Source organism: Prunus avium, chromosome 1 (assembly GCF_965620075.1).
Source record: "Prunus avium chromosome 1, drPruAviu1.hap1.1, whole genome shotgun sequence".
NCBI lineage: Eukaryota > Viridiplantae > Streptophyta > Magnoliopsida > Rosales > Rosaceae > Prunus > Prunus avium.
In genome coordinates, this window is record NC_142284.1 from 60,386,625 (window position 1) to 60,404,037 (window position 17,413).

Here is a 17,413-nt window from a genome sequence, read left to right on the forward strand (position 1 = left end):
TAGCTGCTTCAGCTTAAGTCACTTGAATTTTCACTTTCCTTTTCGAATTCTCATCAAACAAATAGCATGTTCTAAAAATGAGTTATTTACATTAACACCCTATGAGGTTTTCGGTTTTTTCACATAACTCCTTGAGCTTTTAGAAATTACACAAAAACTTCTTGAGGCTTTAAATCGTTTTCACAAAACTCTTTTTCATCGATTTTTCATTCAAAAATTTATGATTTTATACAAAGAATTCTCCAAATGACGAAGTTGGCCTTTAAAATTAGATTGCATATACTTCATTGAGGTTACTTTTGTCATTTCTATAAGTTTTTTTTTCAATGGAATCATCAATTTTTGGACAAACAACCATCGAAAAGGGGTTTTGTGAAAACAAACTGAAACCTCAGGGGGTGTTTGTGTAATTTTTGAGAGATGAGGGGGTTTTGTGAAAACATAAGAAACCTCAAGGAATGTTAGTGTAAATAACTCTCTAAAAATCCTAGCTATTATTAGCATTATATTGGGGAATTAAAGAACAAGATTTATATCAAACTGGATTTTACAAATAATTCAATTCTAACAATTAGTATCCCTTAAATTCGAGTTTTGATGAAGAACGTGTACTGGCCTTTAGATTATTTTACGTTTGATTGTAGTGCACATCGTTGAACGGCTTTTGTCTCACATATTACAATGGAACTACTCCAAAAATCAATCACAAGACTACTTCATGCATGGCACAAGTCCAAGCCCGCTTCAAGCACGGCCCAAGCCCAGCCCATTTAGCTTTTTTTTTTTCTTCTCAAAAAGTCAAAATGCAATAATTTGACATCTAATGTCATTGTTTATATGTTTAAAAAAAAAAAAAATCATAAACATATATTTGATGTCTTTCATTTTAGGGAAATTACTTGTGTCCTTAATTAATTAAACATTGGACTTTATATCTAATCAATACATATGACATATACGCTTATCTTATAATTAAAGCAAGACATTTCTTCACATATAAAATAATAAGTTGTTTAAAGATGAAAAGTTGAAGTGGACTTTGTGGAGTTGGACACTTTTTGCCCTCCACCCCTTCATATTATTTGGATGTTTGATTGATTAATGTTTTCAAATAGTTCATCATTTCTTGCCTCTAATTATATTTTTAATGTTTATAATTTGAATTATCTAGTGGGAAAAAAAAATCAAGTGAAAAAAATTCAAATTAAATGGGTTGATTCTTGGGCCTGAGTATGGCACGAGCACGAGCACGAGCACGGGCATGACACGAGCCCAGCTCAGCTCGTTTCAATGTGGACATGGGCTTTGGGCCGAGGCGGGATCAATGATTTTATTAAATGGGCCGGCACGGCACATCCCGATAAATTAAATGAGCCGACCCGACACGGCACGAAAATGTTAAAAGCATGAGTTTAAATGGGACGGGCTGGCCCGGCACTACCCGTTTGACACCTCTATAGGGGAGGCTGCTGAAGATTTTTATTTATTGTATTTTTATTTTTATTCCTTTAATAGAATATTTGATTTTTTTTAAATTTTTGATTTTTAAATATCGAATTAATTTTTTATCCACATGGAAGTCCATTTCATAAAAAAATGGGTCCCACCTTTGATACATCAGCATTTAACAGATTCATTAACGATTTGGCTAATTAAGGGGGTAATTTGTAGGTTTCTCAGGAGTTTGAGTATGTACTCATAAATGTCTCTAAAGGTGAGTATGAACTTAAAAATAACCTTATAATTTAGGGGGTTTTATATAATTTTATCTGTTTTTTAATAAAACATCTCTTCCAACAAAAAAAAAAATTAGGATAAACATTTGGAAGCAAAAGGATAAAACATTGGGAGCAAAAAATCACAGATGGTGAAGGCATTCCGCTACTGCCAGCGCGCAAGCCAAAGCGGCCTTTCGACGCATGAAGAGAGAAGAAGGCAAAGCAAAACTCACTCATATTACATATAAAACTGCCTTCTGCTTTCAAATCGTCTTATTTTTCCGTCGCTTCAAACACAAATATGATGAAGCGTCATGCATTCAAGTTTGCCTGCTCGCGTATGGGCTTTGCAGATTTCAATTGCTTCTTGGTATCTCTCTCTCTCTCTCTCTCTCTTGTATTATTTCTGTTAATGAATCTGTTGGGTGTTTGATTAATTTGATAACGAGGCAGCCCACAACCCCTTCGTATGTTTGTATTTCTATGACATTTTAGCTCTGTTCTATGTTTAACGGGTAGCCCAAAATACTGTGAAAATGCTATCTTTTTATTTTGCAACTTTATTTGCTTATTAATGTATTTCCGGGTCAATTGATGAAACAACAAAGGAAAATTAATCTCCAACTCAACGATCTGATTCCAATGAATATTGGTTTTTATTTTTTGTTTTGAAAATTGTGTTCTATATTTCCTTGCAGCTTGGATGTTCTACTTGCTATTGTCAAATTGTAAATGATACTACAAAGTTTCATGAATCAAATCCAAAACTTTCGTATATGAAGTTGACCCTTTTATAGAACTTTACTTCTGTAAAGACTAGTCTTTGTTTCGAACCACCTATTAGTTTCAAGTTGATCATGTCTATTCTGTTCAATCATGGGGTGAGTTAGTATATCCACCGTCGCAGTGAAATATATTTGATTGGTACTGCTTTTACTTTCTAATAGGTGGACTTCGAAACTGGGTCTTGTCTCACCTCCAGAAACAGTGATTCTAAGGGTTTACTTCGTCATCAAATGAATGCATCCGCACAAAGGATGTGCTCGACTTCTTGTGCTAAGGTACCAGAAGATCTTCCAAAAGACAACCCTGTTTCTGATATGTTGCTTGATTCATTTGGAAGGCTCCACACTTACTTGAGGATCTCCCTGACAGAACGTTGCAATCTGCGATGTCAATACTGTATGCCAGCAGATGGTGTGGACCTCACTCCCAGCCCTAAAATTCTTTCACAGAATGAGATTGTTCGCTTGGCAAATCTGTTTGTCAGCTCAGGAGTGGATAAAATTCGTTTGACTGGAGGGGAGCCAACCATAAGGAAAGATATCGAAGACATATGCTTACACTTGTCTAACTTGAATGGATTAAAAACACTGGCCATAACCACCAATGGAATTACTCTTGCAAGAAAACTTCCCAAGCTGAAAGAATGTGGCCTTACTTCTGTGAATATTAGTTTAGACACGTTGGTCCCTGCAAAGTTTGAATTTATGACCAGGCGTAAAGGGCATCAAAAGGTTATGGAATCAATTAATGCTGCCATAGACCTTGGATATAATCCTGTTAAGGTATGTTCTTCCTCTCAATTTACACTCATATACTCGTTTCTTTGAATTTTTCTTATTGATTATTTGTTTACGCAATTTATTATGTTCCCTACTTTTTATTTATAGGTTTAGGATTAATATTACCTATTATTTAAGGTTCTTGTTAATTGGAGGTTATGATGTACACATATCAACATATGCATGCATACACTTAACACAGTCTCATGCACAAGTACCATTCGTATTCTGTATGTTTATATGTTTTCTATGCTTCTATTCAGGTAAATTGTGTGGTGATGCGTGGATTCAATGATGATGAGATTTGTGATTTTGTAGAGCTGACACGTGATAAACCGATTAATATTCGATTTATTGAATTCATGCCTTTTGATGGAAATGTTTGGAATGTTAAAAAACTGGTGCCCTACTCGGAAATGTTGGATAGAGTGGTAAGGTAGAACTCTCACCGGTAATCCTACTAATTGATTTCTGAGTGCCCCTTAATACATACCTTAAGTCACTTATTTTTCTTGAACAGGTAAAATGGTTTCCAGGTCTAAAGAGACTTCAGGATCACCCAACAGATACGGCCAAGAATTTCAGGGTAGATGAGCATGCTGGTGTAGTTTCTTTTATCACATCAATGACTGAGCATTTTTGTGCTGGATGCAATAGATTGCGACTCTTAGCTGATGGAAACTTCAAAGTCTGCTTATTTGGTCCTTCTGAGGTGAGTCATCTGCCTTTGAGCTTTGGCTCATTACAGGAATTCGTAAACTTGCATCATCATTTCCAATAATGCTTAGCTGCCATGGGCTATTAAGGCATACTTTCTGGGGATCTATGCATACCTTATCTTTGCTTAAATCATCCAATTTTTTTTTTACAATTGGATGTCTATATTTCTGCAAGTGAAGGGCTAAGTTTGGATAGAGCACCAGTGATGCGGGACCAGACCAAAAAATTAAAAAGGAAAGGCGAATAAAACTGTCCCAAAACACAGTAGAAACAGAATCCCAGCAATAAACAACACAGAGGATAGATGGATAAAGTGATAAAATAGAAGTTGGAACCAAGATAATGAGTTCTAGGGCAAAGATCCCAAAAGAAACTCTATAGACTGAATTCTGGATTTATATTCATAAAAACCGAATACAAGAGTCTCTTAATAGCCTATTTATACTATAATACAGCACCCTAGCATTCCTATTCCTTGAGAAAACTAATCCTACTACGACTTACCTAATAAAAGAAAAACATGATAAATAATAAAATAATCATGCTAGATAATCAAGGAGACACAAAAGTTATGGCTGGGATGAGTTGGGCTATGGCAGAACCAATGTTGCAGATGTCAAGGCTAAGCCTTGAATGTACAGATTTTATGACAATGATCCCCTGCATTAATATTGAATCCTTTTAGCTATATCTTTTTTTTTAAATTTGGGTCAACAACTGTACATGTTGCTTTATGAAAGTCTAGAAGATAACAAGAGTCACGTAAAAGGTTGTGGACATGCGTACTTATAGAGATTGCAATGGGCACAGTTGGCTTTTATTTCTGGTGGGCTACCAACTGTAAGCACTAATATATCTCTACATGCACAATACAATCAGAATATATACATATATATATATATATATATATATATATATATATATATATATACACATTCTTATCCGGATGTCCGCAAGTTATTATCGTGCGGATGCCATTGTAAACAAGGAGGAAAGCAGGGAGGGGTAGTAGAAAATACATGGCGTCCACACGATAATAACGTCTGGATGTCCGCATAGGAGAATTTCTATATATATATATATATATAATATAATAGGGAGCGGATCCATGGCATCATATTTTGTACACAAGTTTTGACACAAATTTTCAGCCATTAGATTAAAGTACAAAGAATGGCTAAGATTAAACAAACTAATTATTTTATTCTTTATATAAGTATTTATTGAGAATAAGTTTTAATTGACTTTTGTTTCATTTAATTATGTTTTGCACACTTATCCTTTAACACCATCCCCTTCTTCTTGCCTTTATTTTCCAGAAATGATAAAAGGAAAGCCCTGCTACATTTAAACAGCTTGCCTGAGAAAATGACTTTCAAGGACAAGTTTACTTAAGATATTACTCTGGTTGACTAGCTTAGCAGCCATGGCGGCAAGTGGGACCTTGCGAGAAACAAGAATAAAATGAAACACATGATTAAGCTATAACCAGTAAACAAACCTTCGATTCATTAATATATATATACACAGTGTTCAATTGCAGCCAAGACAATATAGAAGAACCCAACAGAATTGACAAAAGGTGACCTTAGAGAAGGTATTGTCATATAGACTAATATATGACATAGGATATGGGTGAATTGAGTATTTAGGTAGTTTAGCGGAAGCGAAAACAATGGAAAACAGAAAATAGAACAAAAGGGATAGGTCTGGAATCACTCCAGGGGTTTGGCTTCACACCAAGTAGTCTCCAATCTCTGGAAAATAAGCTTTTCTTTATATCTCAACAACTGAATTTTAAAGAACTACATGGGGGGTATTTATAGCAAGTAAAACCTAGAGACAATAGGATAAAAATCCCTTACTAAGGAAATCCTAATCCACCAAGGAACTAAGTAAAATAAACTAGGAAACTTAAATCAAACCCTACTAAAATCTGGAAACTAAAATCCTAGTGAAATCTGGAAAACTGGAGAATCTAGGAAACTAATAAATCAGGAAACTAACTAATGATGTCCGCATCAATATACCAAACTCCTATTCATGTTAAGCATGGATTGAGTAACTTTAAAATCAGAATTGAAAATTCTAAGCTAAAATTGAAAAAACAAACAATTCCCAAGTTAGTGATGAGTTGGATCTTCTCAACCAATTTCCTTTTTTTTTTTTTGCCAACTATAATTTAACTTGTACTATACGTTTACTTCATCATTATCTTTCATATTTCTACTTCCTTCTTGCTGTTGTTGATAATGGTGATAATTTTGATAATTTAGATTTGTTAGAAAGGCAGGAAAAGTAGAAGAAGAAGAAGAAGAAGGGGTTGTGTTAATGTGAAGGGGTGATGTAATTGGATAAGGGTGCAAAAAGTAATTAAATGAAGAGAGATTTAAGAGAGGGCAAAGTCATTTTGTCTTTTTTTTGCTTTTATTTTTGTTTGTGGTCTATTTATATTAGCTTTAGGTTATTCATGAGCATTATATGGGACATTTCAAGCTTCTTCCTTGTGGCTTCCCAAGCTCTACATATTATATTATGTAGTTTGCCTCATTGATTTGGTATTTGAAACAACACGTAGTACAGAGTTTAGCTAACAACACCAATCCCATTTATGACCTGCCTTAACCTGCCCATTTGCCGCCCATATGCTTACATCTAGTTGGCCACTTATTCATGTGTGTGCTTATAAACGAAAGTGGGGGACTTTTATTTTGCAGTTCAATTGCTTGAACTCAAATATGCCAAAGAATTTAGAGGCGATTCGTAGTTCTTTGTGGGGCCGATCATATACGTGTCCCTTGGACTTTTACCAACAATGTAATGTAGTAATGTGATGAAGCTAAGGCAACAAGCTTCTATGTGGTAGGCTTGCCTTAACTAGACCAACTCCTACAGTATCGAATGAGCTTTCCTGGAAGCCTTTTGCTTTATACGTGCAATATAAATTTTTAGATAATGCTTTCCTGTTATTCATATTCAATGTTTATTTTGCAGGTGAGCTTAAGAGATCCCCTTCGTCAGGGTGCTAATGATCATGAACTCAGGGAAATAATCGGGTCAGCGGTATGTGCATGACAATTGTTTTGCTCTATACTTCAGTCATGGAACTGTTTTTTATTTGATTAAGTTCATGTTCTCATGCAAATTCAGCTTTCAAATTTTCCTTGCATATATTTTGAAGACTTTTTTATGTTTGCTTTAGGTGAAGAGGAAGAAAGCTTCACACGCTGGAATGTTTGACATTGCAAAGACAGCAAATAGGCCTATGATACACATTGGTGGCTAATGCTTGGTATTACCTCCTTTTATGAACTCTTTTTTGCCAATCTCTTTGGAGAAAACATCTATGGTTTGTTTGACCGAGTCTTGCAGTGATAAAAGTTTACCCCGCATTAATCTAGTGAGACAATCTAATATGTTTTTTCTGTGGGTTCTGTAGAATACTTGCACGTGGAGAGGATAAATGTATCCATCGCGTGGAGAGGATAAACGTATTTTGTAGTGCCAAACTTGCTATCTCAGGACAGAGGGGAAGAGAAGATTTTGTTACTGGGTTACTGGCTGTATATAAAAGCAAAGCAAGCAATGAGATATCAATCTTTCATGGATCACATAAAAGATCTTTACTGTTGTACTCATATTAGTATAGTTGTGATCAACGTGTTGGCATTTATGCTGAAACAAACAGCCTCCTTGTAACCTATCTATAATTGAAAGGACTAAATTACGAATTTTTATTTACTTGTATTGTATTTAGATCCATCATACATGCCAAATTGAATTCATTGTTTTCGAACTTTGCAGTGATCAGCGGAACTCATAGTAGGTTTTCTGATGTGCAACTGTGCATGCAGTCTCTCAAGTCCTGTTTCAGTTTAACTTTTACATGAGAATTGTGATGTCAGTTATGTTGTTCCACATGTAAAGAGATTTTATGTTGTTTTGATACTCCTCTTAGAAGAGTACCCGTCATCATGAACATAAGCATGTATGTGTGGAAATGGCACCATCTGTTAGTTTGATATATCGCCCATTTGCCTTACCATGGCAAAAGGGGTCTGGACTGAAAAACCTCCCACACCAAGCAAATATAGCCCGGGCAAGAGTTGTCTCAATCAAAACCGGGCGAATCTAAAGGCAAGACCAACTCGTGCTGCTACTAGAAAGTGATGTAGTCAGCGAAGAAAAAAATTGTGAAAAATTACTTAAGAATTTAATTTTTTAATTTATAAATACCTACCAATGTTCTTCACTTTCCACACCAAAACTTCATACAAATTCCTCTCATCATATCATATTTTTATAATCTCATGTGAATAGTGATTGCCATGGCAATGGGTGGGGGAAAAAAAGGGCATGCACTATTCACGTGACCAGTACACGCCCATACTCTTTGCCATGACAAATGGGTAGAAGTGCTCTAAATCATGTTAAATGGTACCATCTTTTAGGTGGCTTTCAAGACGCAACCATATGTAAAAGCACAAAAATAGATGTAACAAAAATAAAGCATAGCCTTGACTTGCAAAGTAGTGGTCTCAAGTTTGAACCTACATAACACAATGGTTGGTAGTGTGTGTGAGGAAACCCCTTATCCCTTATAATTTAGACTATCACTTGCATTCAATAAAAAGGAAAAAGATCAAGCTCCTACGTAGAATAGTTTCTTAGTTGTCCTCACACAACAGTAATATATAGGCCCTATGGCAACCAACAAACTAGTGTCCTTTAGTCCTTCAAATTTAAGCATCCAAAATCCAATAATCGAGTGTTTCTGACCATCCATGTATCTGAATGCTTCAGTCTAAACTTTGGCTTACTATAAATACCTTGTAATTTGAAGTTCAAATGAATCATGTATCTACAATTTCGTTATTTTGTTACAAGCGATGTTGGGGGAGATCTGCACTTTGAACCTCAAGCCTAAAAGTAATACTCAAGCTAATCATTCATTGCCACTACAATTTCCCCACCATCTTTACACATATCAATTGGTGATTGGGCATGTGCTAAGGTTAGACCGCTGGCTAGAGGTGTCAAATAAGTCAGGTCGAGTTGGCCTGAATCATTTAGAGTGGCCCGACCCATTTAGAGTTGGCTCATTATGATTTTGGTTCCAATACATGCTTTTGAATATTTGTCAATCACGTATTAAACGGTGTAAAAACTGGATAGTAATGGATGGACTTCGAAATGTTGGCAATGTTCATGGACTAGACCCATTGATGCATGTTAATTTTGTAGTTTGTATGAGAAAAAGGTTTTTACACCGTTTAATACACCCCAAAAAAAGGTTTTTACACCGTTCAAAAGCACAAACTTTCAACACCCCAAAAATCATGTATTCATGGACTAAACTCTCATGGTCTAGTAGAAAAAGATTCGAACCCCCATGACAGCTTAGTAGTATGTATGAGAAACCCCATTCTTTTTATAGTTTAGACTACCACTTGTATTTTAAAAAACACAATATAAAATGTTGTATTAAACAAACAATATAAAATGTATATTTTATGTTTTTAGTATTAAGAGAATGATAAAAATAAAAAAAAAGTCCTTTGCACAAGACAAAATGTTTAAATGGTCCAACCTCTCCAAAATTGGACAAACCGATCTAGGTACTGTCTAACAATGACATGAAATAACTCTTCAATCAGTGTCGAACAGTGACCCAAGAGTTGTTCAATGTCACTATCCAGACATAAGAGTTATTTCATGTCACTGTTGGACATTAACTAGACCGATTTGTCCAATTTTTGAGAGACTGGACCATTTTATCTTGGTGCCCTTCTATTTGTCCTTATATGTTTTTAGTATTAAGTTAAGTCAATAATAAATTAAAAGTTAGGGGTCATTTAGTAAGTAACAATGTCTTTACCCATACTTTTTCTCACTTCTTGTGAGTTTTACTTTCCATGATGTATGTATACGCAGATAGTTTTAACTTTAAATAAAGACAAAATATATTTCCGTGTCTTTCGCTCCTGGATTTTGGGTTCGATCGAAGCGAGAGCGCTGAGGTCCTTTGCCCCAAGTCTGAAGATCCACTGTTTGTATATATATTTTTTTGACCGAGTCACTGACTCAGTACGCATATGTCTGCCTGTCTTCATTATTCTCACAAAAACATTCCTGAGAGTTGAGCTGAAATACCCTTCCGAGCAAAGGTACTTCCTTTCTTCTACATTTCTTTTCATTTACTCCTTCTTTTTTGGCTGTTGGGTTCTCCTTGGATCCTTTGCTTCTTGGGCTTCTTTCATGGCAGCTGAGAATTTCTGGATCTGGGTTTTTAGTATTATTGCGTTTTAAGGGTATAGGTTGATGTATATACTCCAATTATGTGCAGGGTTTGAAATTCTTTGCATTCAGTTGTTCGTGTTGGTAATTTTGGTTCCAGTAAAGATTGGTTCTTTTTGTTTTCTTCCGTGGATTATTTTTTTATTGTGATTTCGAGGTTTAAAGCTTGATGGTTTGCTTAGTTAAGAATAATGCTAAAATTTGTGAGTTTGGGGTGTTGAAAGTTTGTGCTTTTGAGTTTTGAGCTGATAAACCCTGAATGAACTGTAGGTGGACTTCGAAATGTTGGCAATGTTCATGGTTTGATGCATCAAATTTAGCTGAATCAGAGACGGGTTTCTATTGATTTTTTATTTTGAATTCTGTAGTTTTTGGAATATCCTGAGGCCTTTGTTGTTGGAATCTTGTGGGTTGTGACCATGCCTTCTACGCACAATCCGGGTTCTTCTTCACCTTTGACTTCATTTGGTCGCTCGATTTGGAGTCGGCGAGAACCGTTTCATTCCATTGAAGCTGATCATGAGTCCAGTGAACAGGAATTAGAGCTGCAATCTTTTCAAAAACTTGTTGTAGATCTATTTCATGACTTGTCAGCTGTTAGTGCTGATGAATTGCTCTCTATTGCGTGGATTCGGAAACTTTTGGATGTTTTTGTTATCTGCCTAGATGAATTCAGGGTTCTCTTGTTGAAAAACAAGGCACAGGTTTCTAAACCTCCCTTGGACCATTGGGCTGATGAATACTTAGATAGGAGCTTGAAGGCACTTGATATTTGCAATGCCACTCGTGATGGGATTGAGAAGATTCGTACATGGCATAAGCATTTAGAGATCGTAATGTGTGCCTTAGAATCTCGAAAGAGGGCATTTTCTGAGGGCCAGTTCCGTCGAGCAAGAAAGGCTTTGATGGATTTGACACTTGAAATGCTTGATGAGAGAGACTCTGGGTCTGTGTTTTCTCACCGGAACTGGTCTTTTGGGCGAAATAACCCAAGAAAGGATGCTCGTCGTCGTCAACACTCATCTGGGAACTCATCTGGGCATTCCCGCTCTCACTCATGGAGCATATCCAATTCTTGGTCTGCAGCTAAGCAGCTCCAATCAATTGCAAACAACTTGATAGCACCTCGTGGGAATGAGATTATTGTAACCAATGGGGTTGCAGGCTCTGTTTACACAATGAGTTCTGTGCTCACTTTTGTTTTGTCGGCTCTTGTGGCTGCAATTCCTTGTCAGGATCGAGGTCTTAGTACTCATTTTTCAATCCCACAGCAGTACTCCTGGGGTATCCCATTAATCTCACTACATGAACGGATAATAGAGGAATCAAAGAAGCGAGAGAGCCAGAACTCTAATGGATTGCTGAGGGAGATTTATCATGTTGAGAGATGTGCACGCCACATGACAGACTTGGTCGATGTGGTTCAGTTTCCATTGACAGAGGAACAGAAAGTGGAAGTTGAACAAGAACTGCAGGAGTTAGCATCGATTTGTGAAAAATTTAAGCATGGACTGGATCCTCTGGAACGACAAATCAGGGAAGTATTCCGTAGGATTATGAATTGCAGAACTGCGGGTCTCGAACTTTTGAGTAGGGCAAACAATCTGGAGTAACTCAAAGTAGATAAATTTCGACCGAGCAGTGTACAAATTTCCGAACATATTGTTGTTTTGCATATTTCTGAGTTTGCAAGGAGAGAGGAAGTAAAGATGGTGATCAGCAACAATACAGAGGTTAAACAAGCATCTTGAAAGTATTTCTTTAATTTCTTGAACAAACATAGTAACTTCTTTTTCCGGGTCTTTTGGTAAAATTATTTCGTCTTCTTTTCTTCCCCCGGTCTGTATGTCACAGTTTGGTTTGTATATGTTATGTTTTAAAAGTCCTATTCAAATTTACTTACATTTTTGCGCTAACTCAGTATTCTCCGATATATACAATCTGGTTGCATTTCTGGAGTGTTTTAGCTCCTTCTTCAGATGTGTTATGTGTTCTGAAGTTCTTTGCTTTTGTTTATCATATTCATGGTCAGCGGATCTTTGATTGTGTTAACGTTTGGATGTTAACCATAACCTTGATCTCATGGAGTTTGAGATTTGTACAATATATTGTAGATTCATTGGCGTCAAACTATCGTATAAACAGCCACATTAATCTGCAAGATATATATATATTTGTAACTCTGGCCCTCTCATTCCTAGTATCTCAACATTTTCTCCTACCAAAACCAAGTTTGTCAAATGGCCACTCCCCAGATTCCCTTTTTATGTGAAATGCATGTTACCCTGTGTTCATGTTAAATCTTTCAATAGGAATGGGATAATATTTGGCTGATGAAAGAGGAGAGGATGAACTCCTCATGAAATGAAGATGCGGTCAATTGGAAATGAGCAACTGTCCAAACAATGAAAAATTGATAAATAAAAAAAACCTTGAAACGTAAAACCCAGAGGCAAGAGCCCCACCCGGCCACCCAGAGGCAAAACTTGGAACTCTTCATTCAAGGAGTCTCTTCTTTCAGGACCCATGCATTGTTCCTGAAACAGCTTAATGGGAATGACGACTTCCCATACCCAGTCCTTCTCTCATTACTCATAAGTAAACATGCTCTAAAGTAAAACAAACAAGCTTTTTTCAGGTGAAAAGGAACACACCAAGGCAATTTTAGCCCTAAAACAAGCAGAAAAACTTGTATGAAACGTTTTGTTATCCCCGACCAATCACAAAGTGCTAGATAGAAAAGTTATCACATGTGATATACAGTGGTTGGTCGGGAATAACAAAACATTGCTATCCCCATTTCACACAAGTGTTTCCCCTAAACAAGAGATTGATCTATTTAAAACCAATACTTATTAAACTTCTGTATATCATTCTCATATAAAATCGTAAAGGAAGTTTAGTACGATGTACCATATAGCTTCTGACTCTAAAATATCATATAGGAGTAAAGTAACATTAGTGTTATATATTAGTCCATGCTCTAGTTCTATCAGCTTGGCCTTCAATCAGCATCAAGGGCAACCAAGCTTTCTGTAAATGAGAAGGTTATTTTCATTTTCTACAATATTAACTACAAGAGCCGGCAGATGTTTGTCAAGGATCTCCCACAAGCCGTCGATTGAAGGGCATCCACCATTAGTTGTATTCAAATTAATTCAAATCCTCAGCTGTACCATGCTTCTCTTTACAAATCCACTTCGACTACTTAAAGATATTACCACCAACAGCTAATCAACCCTCAGACTGTTTTTCCCTTCTTCCCTTTCCCCCTTTTTTCAGTATTTATCTACTAAACCTATGACCGTCTTCTTGCTCCGTGCAATTCCTTTATATAACTGACTCCAGACCACATAGTAGGTACCGCATCTACCAGTGCACTGAATGCACTCTCCGAAGAACACGAGGTGGTCTCCGCTGCTCTACAATAGGAATGAGGTTCTCCATGAGCTGCATGTGGAGAGAGAGAGAGAGAGAGAGAGAGAGAGAGAGAGAGAGAGTTAGATCGTTTACTAGCACTTTTAAGATTCTACCTTGTATATAAAGAAGAAACGATATGAGCAAGTTCACTGTCATTATGTGGTTGAATTTGATCTAAATCAAGGATCACATTGCATATTAGCGTGGAAAAAAAATCCAGATTATGAACAGTTTATCTTGTCTTGAATTGTATAAGGGTAACAGATAAATAAATAGTGTTAATACAATCAGTCCACTTTATGAAAGGGGTAACATACAACTTAGGTTCCAGATACAGGCCCAAAGTCAACTTAAACAACATGCTCAAAGCTTCAGAAATTTTGTTGATATCATCTTTGAATTGGTAAAAACCACAATAACATCATGGAAAAGTACCAAAGACATTTGAACATAATGAGAAGTTAGCTGCCCTCTAATTTGAATCTACGGAGGCTGTCATGCCTATTACAGGAAGAGTATGAGCTCTCTCCCTTGTTTCTCTTGCATCAGAAAGGTTCAAGGAGGAAATGGAACCTTTTGGAACGGATTTCCGTTCATCTACAACAGGTTACATCTTATAAAAAATAATCTGAATCTTGTGCACCTAAATGATTTCTACCCATCCCGTTATTACTGGTAATTATTCTGACCCTCTTTTCTCCCTCCTTGGATTATCTTTCCTCTTTCCTAGTATTGTTTGGAATTTGACCCAGTGACCTCAATATGGGTTGTAAACAGAGAGCCAAGGATCACATGAATGGTAAATCATGTTACAATTTGTAGTCAATTCCACTGTTTTTTAAGCTGATAGTTTCAGAAGAATATTTATCTTAGTTTGCACTTAAACTTTGTAGGACCTCATTTATTCATATCTAGTTATCACCAAATAAAAAGGAAACACCCAGCAGGGTTTAGTTACATACTACAGACAGCATGCAGAGCCTAAGAACACTATGTTTAATATTTATTCAGTCCAAATAACACAGAAACATATTGACAGCATGCAGTGTTTAACGTCTAGTTACATACTACATTCAATGTGAACATTTTTAACTACACCAACATTGTGAACTAGTTGTTAAACTAGGGTTCATTGGACTGGGACATCACAATGGACAGCAAAGCATCATAAAAGAAAAAGCCTGTCATTGTATACTCAAAAGCATTGACAGTTTGAAGATTATTGAACAATGATTATCAATTTGGACACCGAATTGCCACAAGAACCATAAAAGAGCAAGATAAGTTCAACAATCAAAAGTAAATAGCAGAACCAAAAGTTGTCACATGAATTTGCATGTTACATGGATAGGCTTGAGCAATAAATATTAGATATTTGTAACTACAATAAGCATAAAAATGGTTGCTCCAATGTATCCCCCATCAGGTCATTTATTTTTCAAATATTCAAACTACCAGTCTTTCATTGTTTACAGTATAAACAGCGTAGCCGACTTAAGACTTCCGCATTAAAACTCACATGAAAAATATCTCATAATTTGTTCTTAAATTTCTTTATTGCAACTTCGTTTCTGCATAGATCTTCTAATTTGTTTTAAAATAGCATTATATTGTCAAGTAGAATACCCTGCTTACTTGGGTATAAAGAACAACCCCCTATAATAAACACACAAAGACAGTTCACAATTCACCAGATACATACAAATTATCAAGCATTCACCCACATATTCAGCCAGATTAAAATTATTAGATGATTTCTCAAACTCTCTCAGCGCTTGTATCGAACATTTTATTTCACATAGTTTGAGAAAGTAGTCATGAGACAACAAAGTACATACCCGCTTAAACCTCTCCTTCTTTTGCTCGGCCTGCATTCAGAATTCCAATATCTCAGAAAATTCAGAACAGACTATGATCTAGGCATAAACTAAATAAAAGTTACAAGGTAAAATATCATCATGCTATGCAGGGAGCAATCAATTTGCAGTCATCACTTATAAATCATCAACATTTACAGAACCCAGTTCCTTGCCCAAAACTTACGAGTCAAAAGAAACGAAGCTTTAGCCAAGGAGCTAAAAAAATGTCTCAATGTGAGAAATCAGTAACTGATTTTGAATAAACTACAATGGTGTTCATGGAATTAGAACCAAAACTGTCTTTTAAACTGAATGGTACAAGTTTATGACCAAATTTTGCAGCAGAAGATGATGATGTTGATGAAGAATTATACCTCTTCTCTTACTAGCCGCGCATTTTCCTCCTCCAGCTGCGTTACCAGAGATTCTAGCTCAACCGTGTAAGCCTAAAATTTCGAACAAATTATGTTTTTCAGCATTGGCATTTCATTTCCAATAAATTCCCAACATACAAAACCAAATTGAATCTAAGAATTGTCACTAGCAAAAGCGAATCAAACCTGCTTGCGTTCCCTGGACCTGGCAGCCGACTCTCTGTTCTTGATCATCCTCCTCTGCTTCTGCTGCGTGGCCTTATCAAGCGGAGCTTCCTGCACAGCTCTCCTCTTCCCGGCTCTCCCTCCTCCACCTCCTCCCCCGCCGCCTCCACTCGTACTCGTCGTAGTCCCGTTTCCGTACACCACCTGCCCTTGAGCAGGAGCCGGCGGCGGCTGCACCTGGAACTGCCCGTACCCAATCGGAACCCCACCGGCACCAACGGTGACGTCATCTTCCCTCACCGCCCCAGCCCTGGTGAGAAAGTCCTCCAACGTCATCTCCTCCGGTGCAGCTGCCCGCACCTGATCCCCGCCGCCCTCGCCCTCCGCGGCCGCCTCCTCCTCCACTCCCACTCCGCCGGCGACGATCTCCTTCCAGACCTCGTCGACGGTCCTGGGCTCCGCATGATGATGATTGTTGTCGTCCATGTCGTTTGTGGTGCTGGTGTTGTAGATGTTCTTGAGGATGTCGTCCATGGTCATGGATTGCTGCTTGTCGTTTTGGTCGTCGTCGTCGGCCATGAGAGTGGAGAGCGAACATATAGACGACTCTCTGTGCGGCAGATCCGAATTCGTCGTTGACACCACCATCTTCGAAGACGCCATCATCCTCGGAACCCAACCGGATTTCCAGGCTCTACCGCTCTGATTTGATTTGATTTCTTCTTCTTCTTCTTCAGATTCTTTTTTTTTTATAATTATTTTAATTAATTAGTTTCTAGGCTCTTTACGGTTTTCTAGATTTCCAAACCAAACCAAACCAACAAACAAAACAACCAAACTTTCTCTGTGGACTCTTCTGTTCTGTCCGCCTGCCACACCTGACCTCACTCTATGTGTGTGTTACTTATCATCATTCTTAGATTTAAATTAATCATTATCCAATCATTAACAGTCGTAAATCGTGATTAATAATATGCTTGCCGATTCGCACTTAAAATCCACCATTATTTTTATTTTTATTTTAGCCGACCTAGAGCATCTCTTTAACGCCTCTACATTTGCAATATCCACATTTCGCCTCTACATTTTCAATTTATATATATATTAAAAATAGTATCTTTTGAGGTGCTCTTTGTGAAAATCCCACGTCGAAAATCCACACTCCTATAAAAGTTTTTAAAAACAAAGCACTATGATGGCTTAGTAAGTGTGGTTAACATTGGAGAGTTGGGCTAATGGGCTTGGCTATAGACTCGGCTTTGATTAATAATAATTAAATTAATCAAAGACCTGTG

At 37.0% G+C, this 17,413-nt stretch overlaps 3 protein-coding genes across 7 annotated transcripts; 2 read left to right on the plus strand and 1 right to left on the minus strand.

Moving 5' to 3' along the window:
- The first annotated feature begins 1,825 nt into the window (after positions 1-1,825).
- On the plus strand, positions 1,826-7,744 carry CNX2 (cofactor of nitrate reductase and xanthine dehydrogenase 2). The gene is made up of 7 exons (XM_021967908.2): positions 1,826-2,088; positions 2,666-3,286; positions 3,547-3,714; positions 3,804-3,995; positions 6,998-7,066; positions 7,206-7,295; positions 7,443-7,744. Exons 1-6 carry the CDS (start codon positions 2,020-2,022, stop codon positions 7,287-7,289), a joined length of 1,203 nt encoding a protein of 400 aa, XP_021823600.1. The 5' UTR covers positions 1,826-2,019; the 3' UTR covers positions 7,290-7,295; positions 7,443-7,744.
- A 2,210-nt stretch (positions 7,745-9,954) lies between these two features.
- On the plus strand, positions 9,955-12,278 carry LOC110764870 (protein ROH1D). Of its 5 annotated transcripts, XM_088246445.1 has the most exons (3): positions 9,955-10,170; positions 10,350-10,384; positions 10,571-12,278. In XM_088246445.1, the coding sequence occupies exon 3, from the start codon at positions 10,720-10,722 to the stop codon at positions 11,911-11,913; it is 1,194 nt and encodes a 397-aa protein (XP_088102571.1). In that variant the 5' UTR covers positions 9,955-10,170; positions 10,350-10,384; positions 10,571-10,719; the 3' UTR covers positions 11,914-12,278. The 5 variants fall into 5 exon arrangements, with proteins under 5 accessions (XP_088102571.1, XP_021823603.1, XP_021823604.1 ...); XM_021967911.2 differs by lacking the exon at positions 10,350-10,384; XM_021967912.2 differs by lacking the exon at positions 10,350-10,384 and having other exon boundaries at positions 10,669-12,278.
- An 858-nt stretch (positions 12,279-13,136) lies between these two features.
- LOC110764844 (bZIP transcription factor 12) lies at positions 13,137-17,022 on the minus strand. Its single transcript, XM_021967886.2, has 4 exons — positions 16,140-17,022; positions 15,954-16,025; positions 15,559-15,588; positions 13,137-13,750 (listed from the first exon to the last, which is right to left on the minus strand). Exons 1-4 carry the CDS (start codon positions 16,782-16,784, stop codon positions 13,670-13,672), a joined length of 828 nt encoding a protein of 275 aa, XP_021823578.1. The 5' UTR covers positions 16,785-17,022; the 3' UTR covers positions 13,137-13,669.
- Positions 17,023-17,413: the final 391 nt, after the last annotated feature.

Coding starts and splice junctions, on each gene's coding strand:
- CNX2 (XM_021967908.2), top strand. CDS start 2,020: ATGATGAAGCGTCATGCATTCAAGTTTGCCTGCTCGCGTATGGGCTTT. Junction 2,089..2,665: donor CAGATTTCAATTGCTTCTTG/GTATCTCTCTCT, acceptor ACTTTCTAATAG/GTGGACTTCGAAACTGGGTC. Junction 3,715..3,803: donor CGGAAATGTTGGATAGAGTG/GTAAGGTAGAAC, acceptor TTTCTTGAACAG/GTAAAATGGTTTCCAGGTCT.
- LOC110764870 (XM_088246445.1), top strand. CDS start 10,720: ATGCCTTCTACGCACAATCCGGGTTCTTCTTCACCTTTGACTTCATTT.
- LOC110764844 (XM_021967886.2), bottom strand. CDS start 16,784: ATGATGGCGTCTTCGAAGATGGTGGTGTCAACGACGAATTCGGATCTG. Junction 16,026..16,139: donor GGTCCAGGGAACGCAAGCAG/GTTTGATTCGCT, acceptor TCGAAATTTTAG/GCTTACACGGTTGAGCTAGA. Junction 15,589..15,953: donor CGCGGCTAGTAAGAGAAGAG/GTATAATTCTTC, acceptor TTCTGAATGCAG/GCCGAGCAAAAGAAGGAGAG.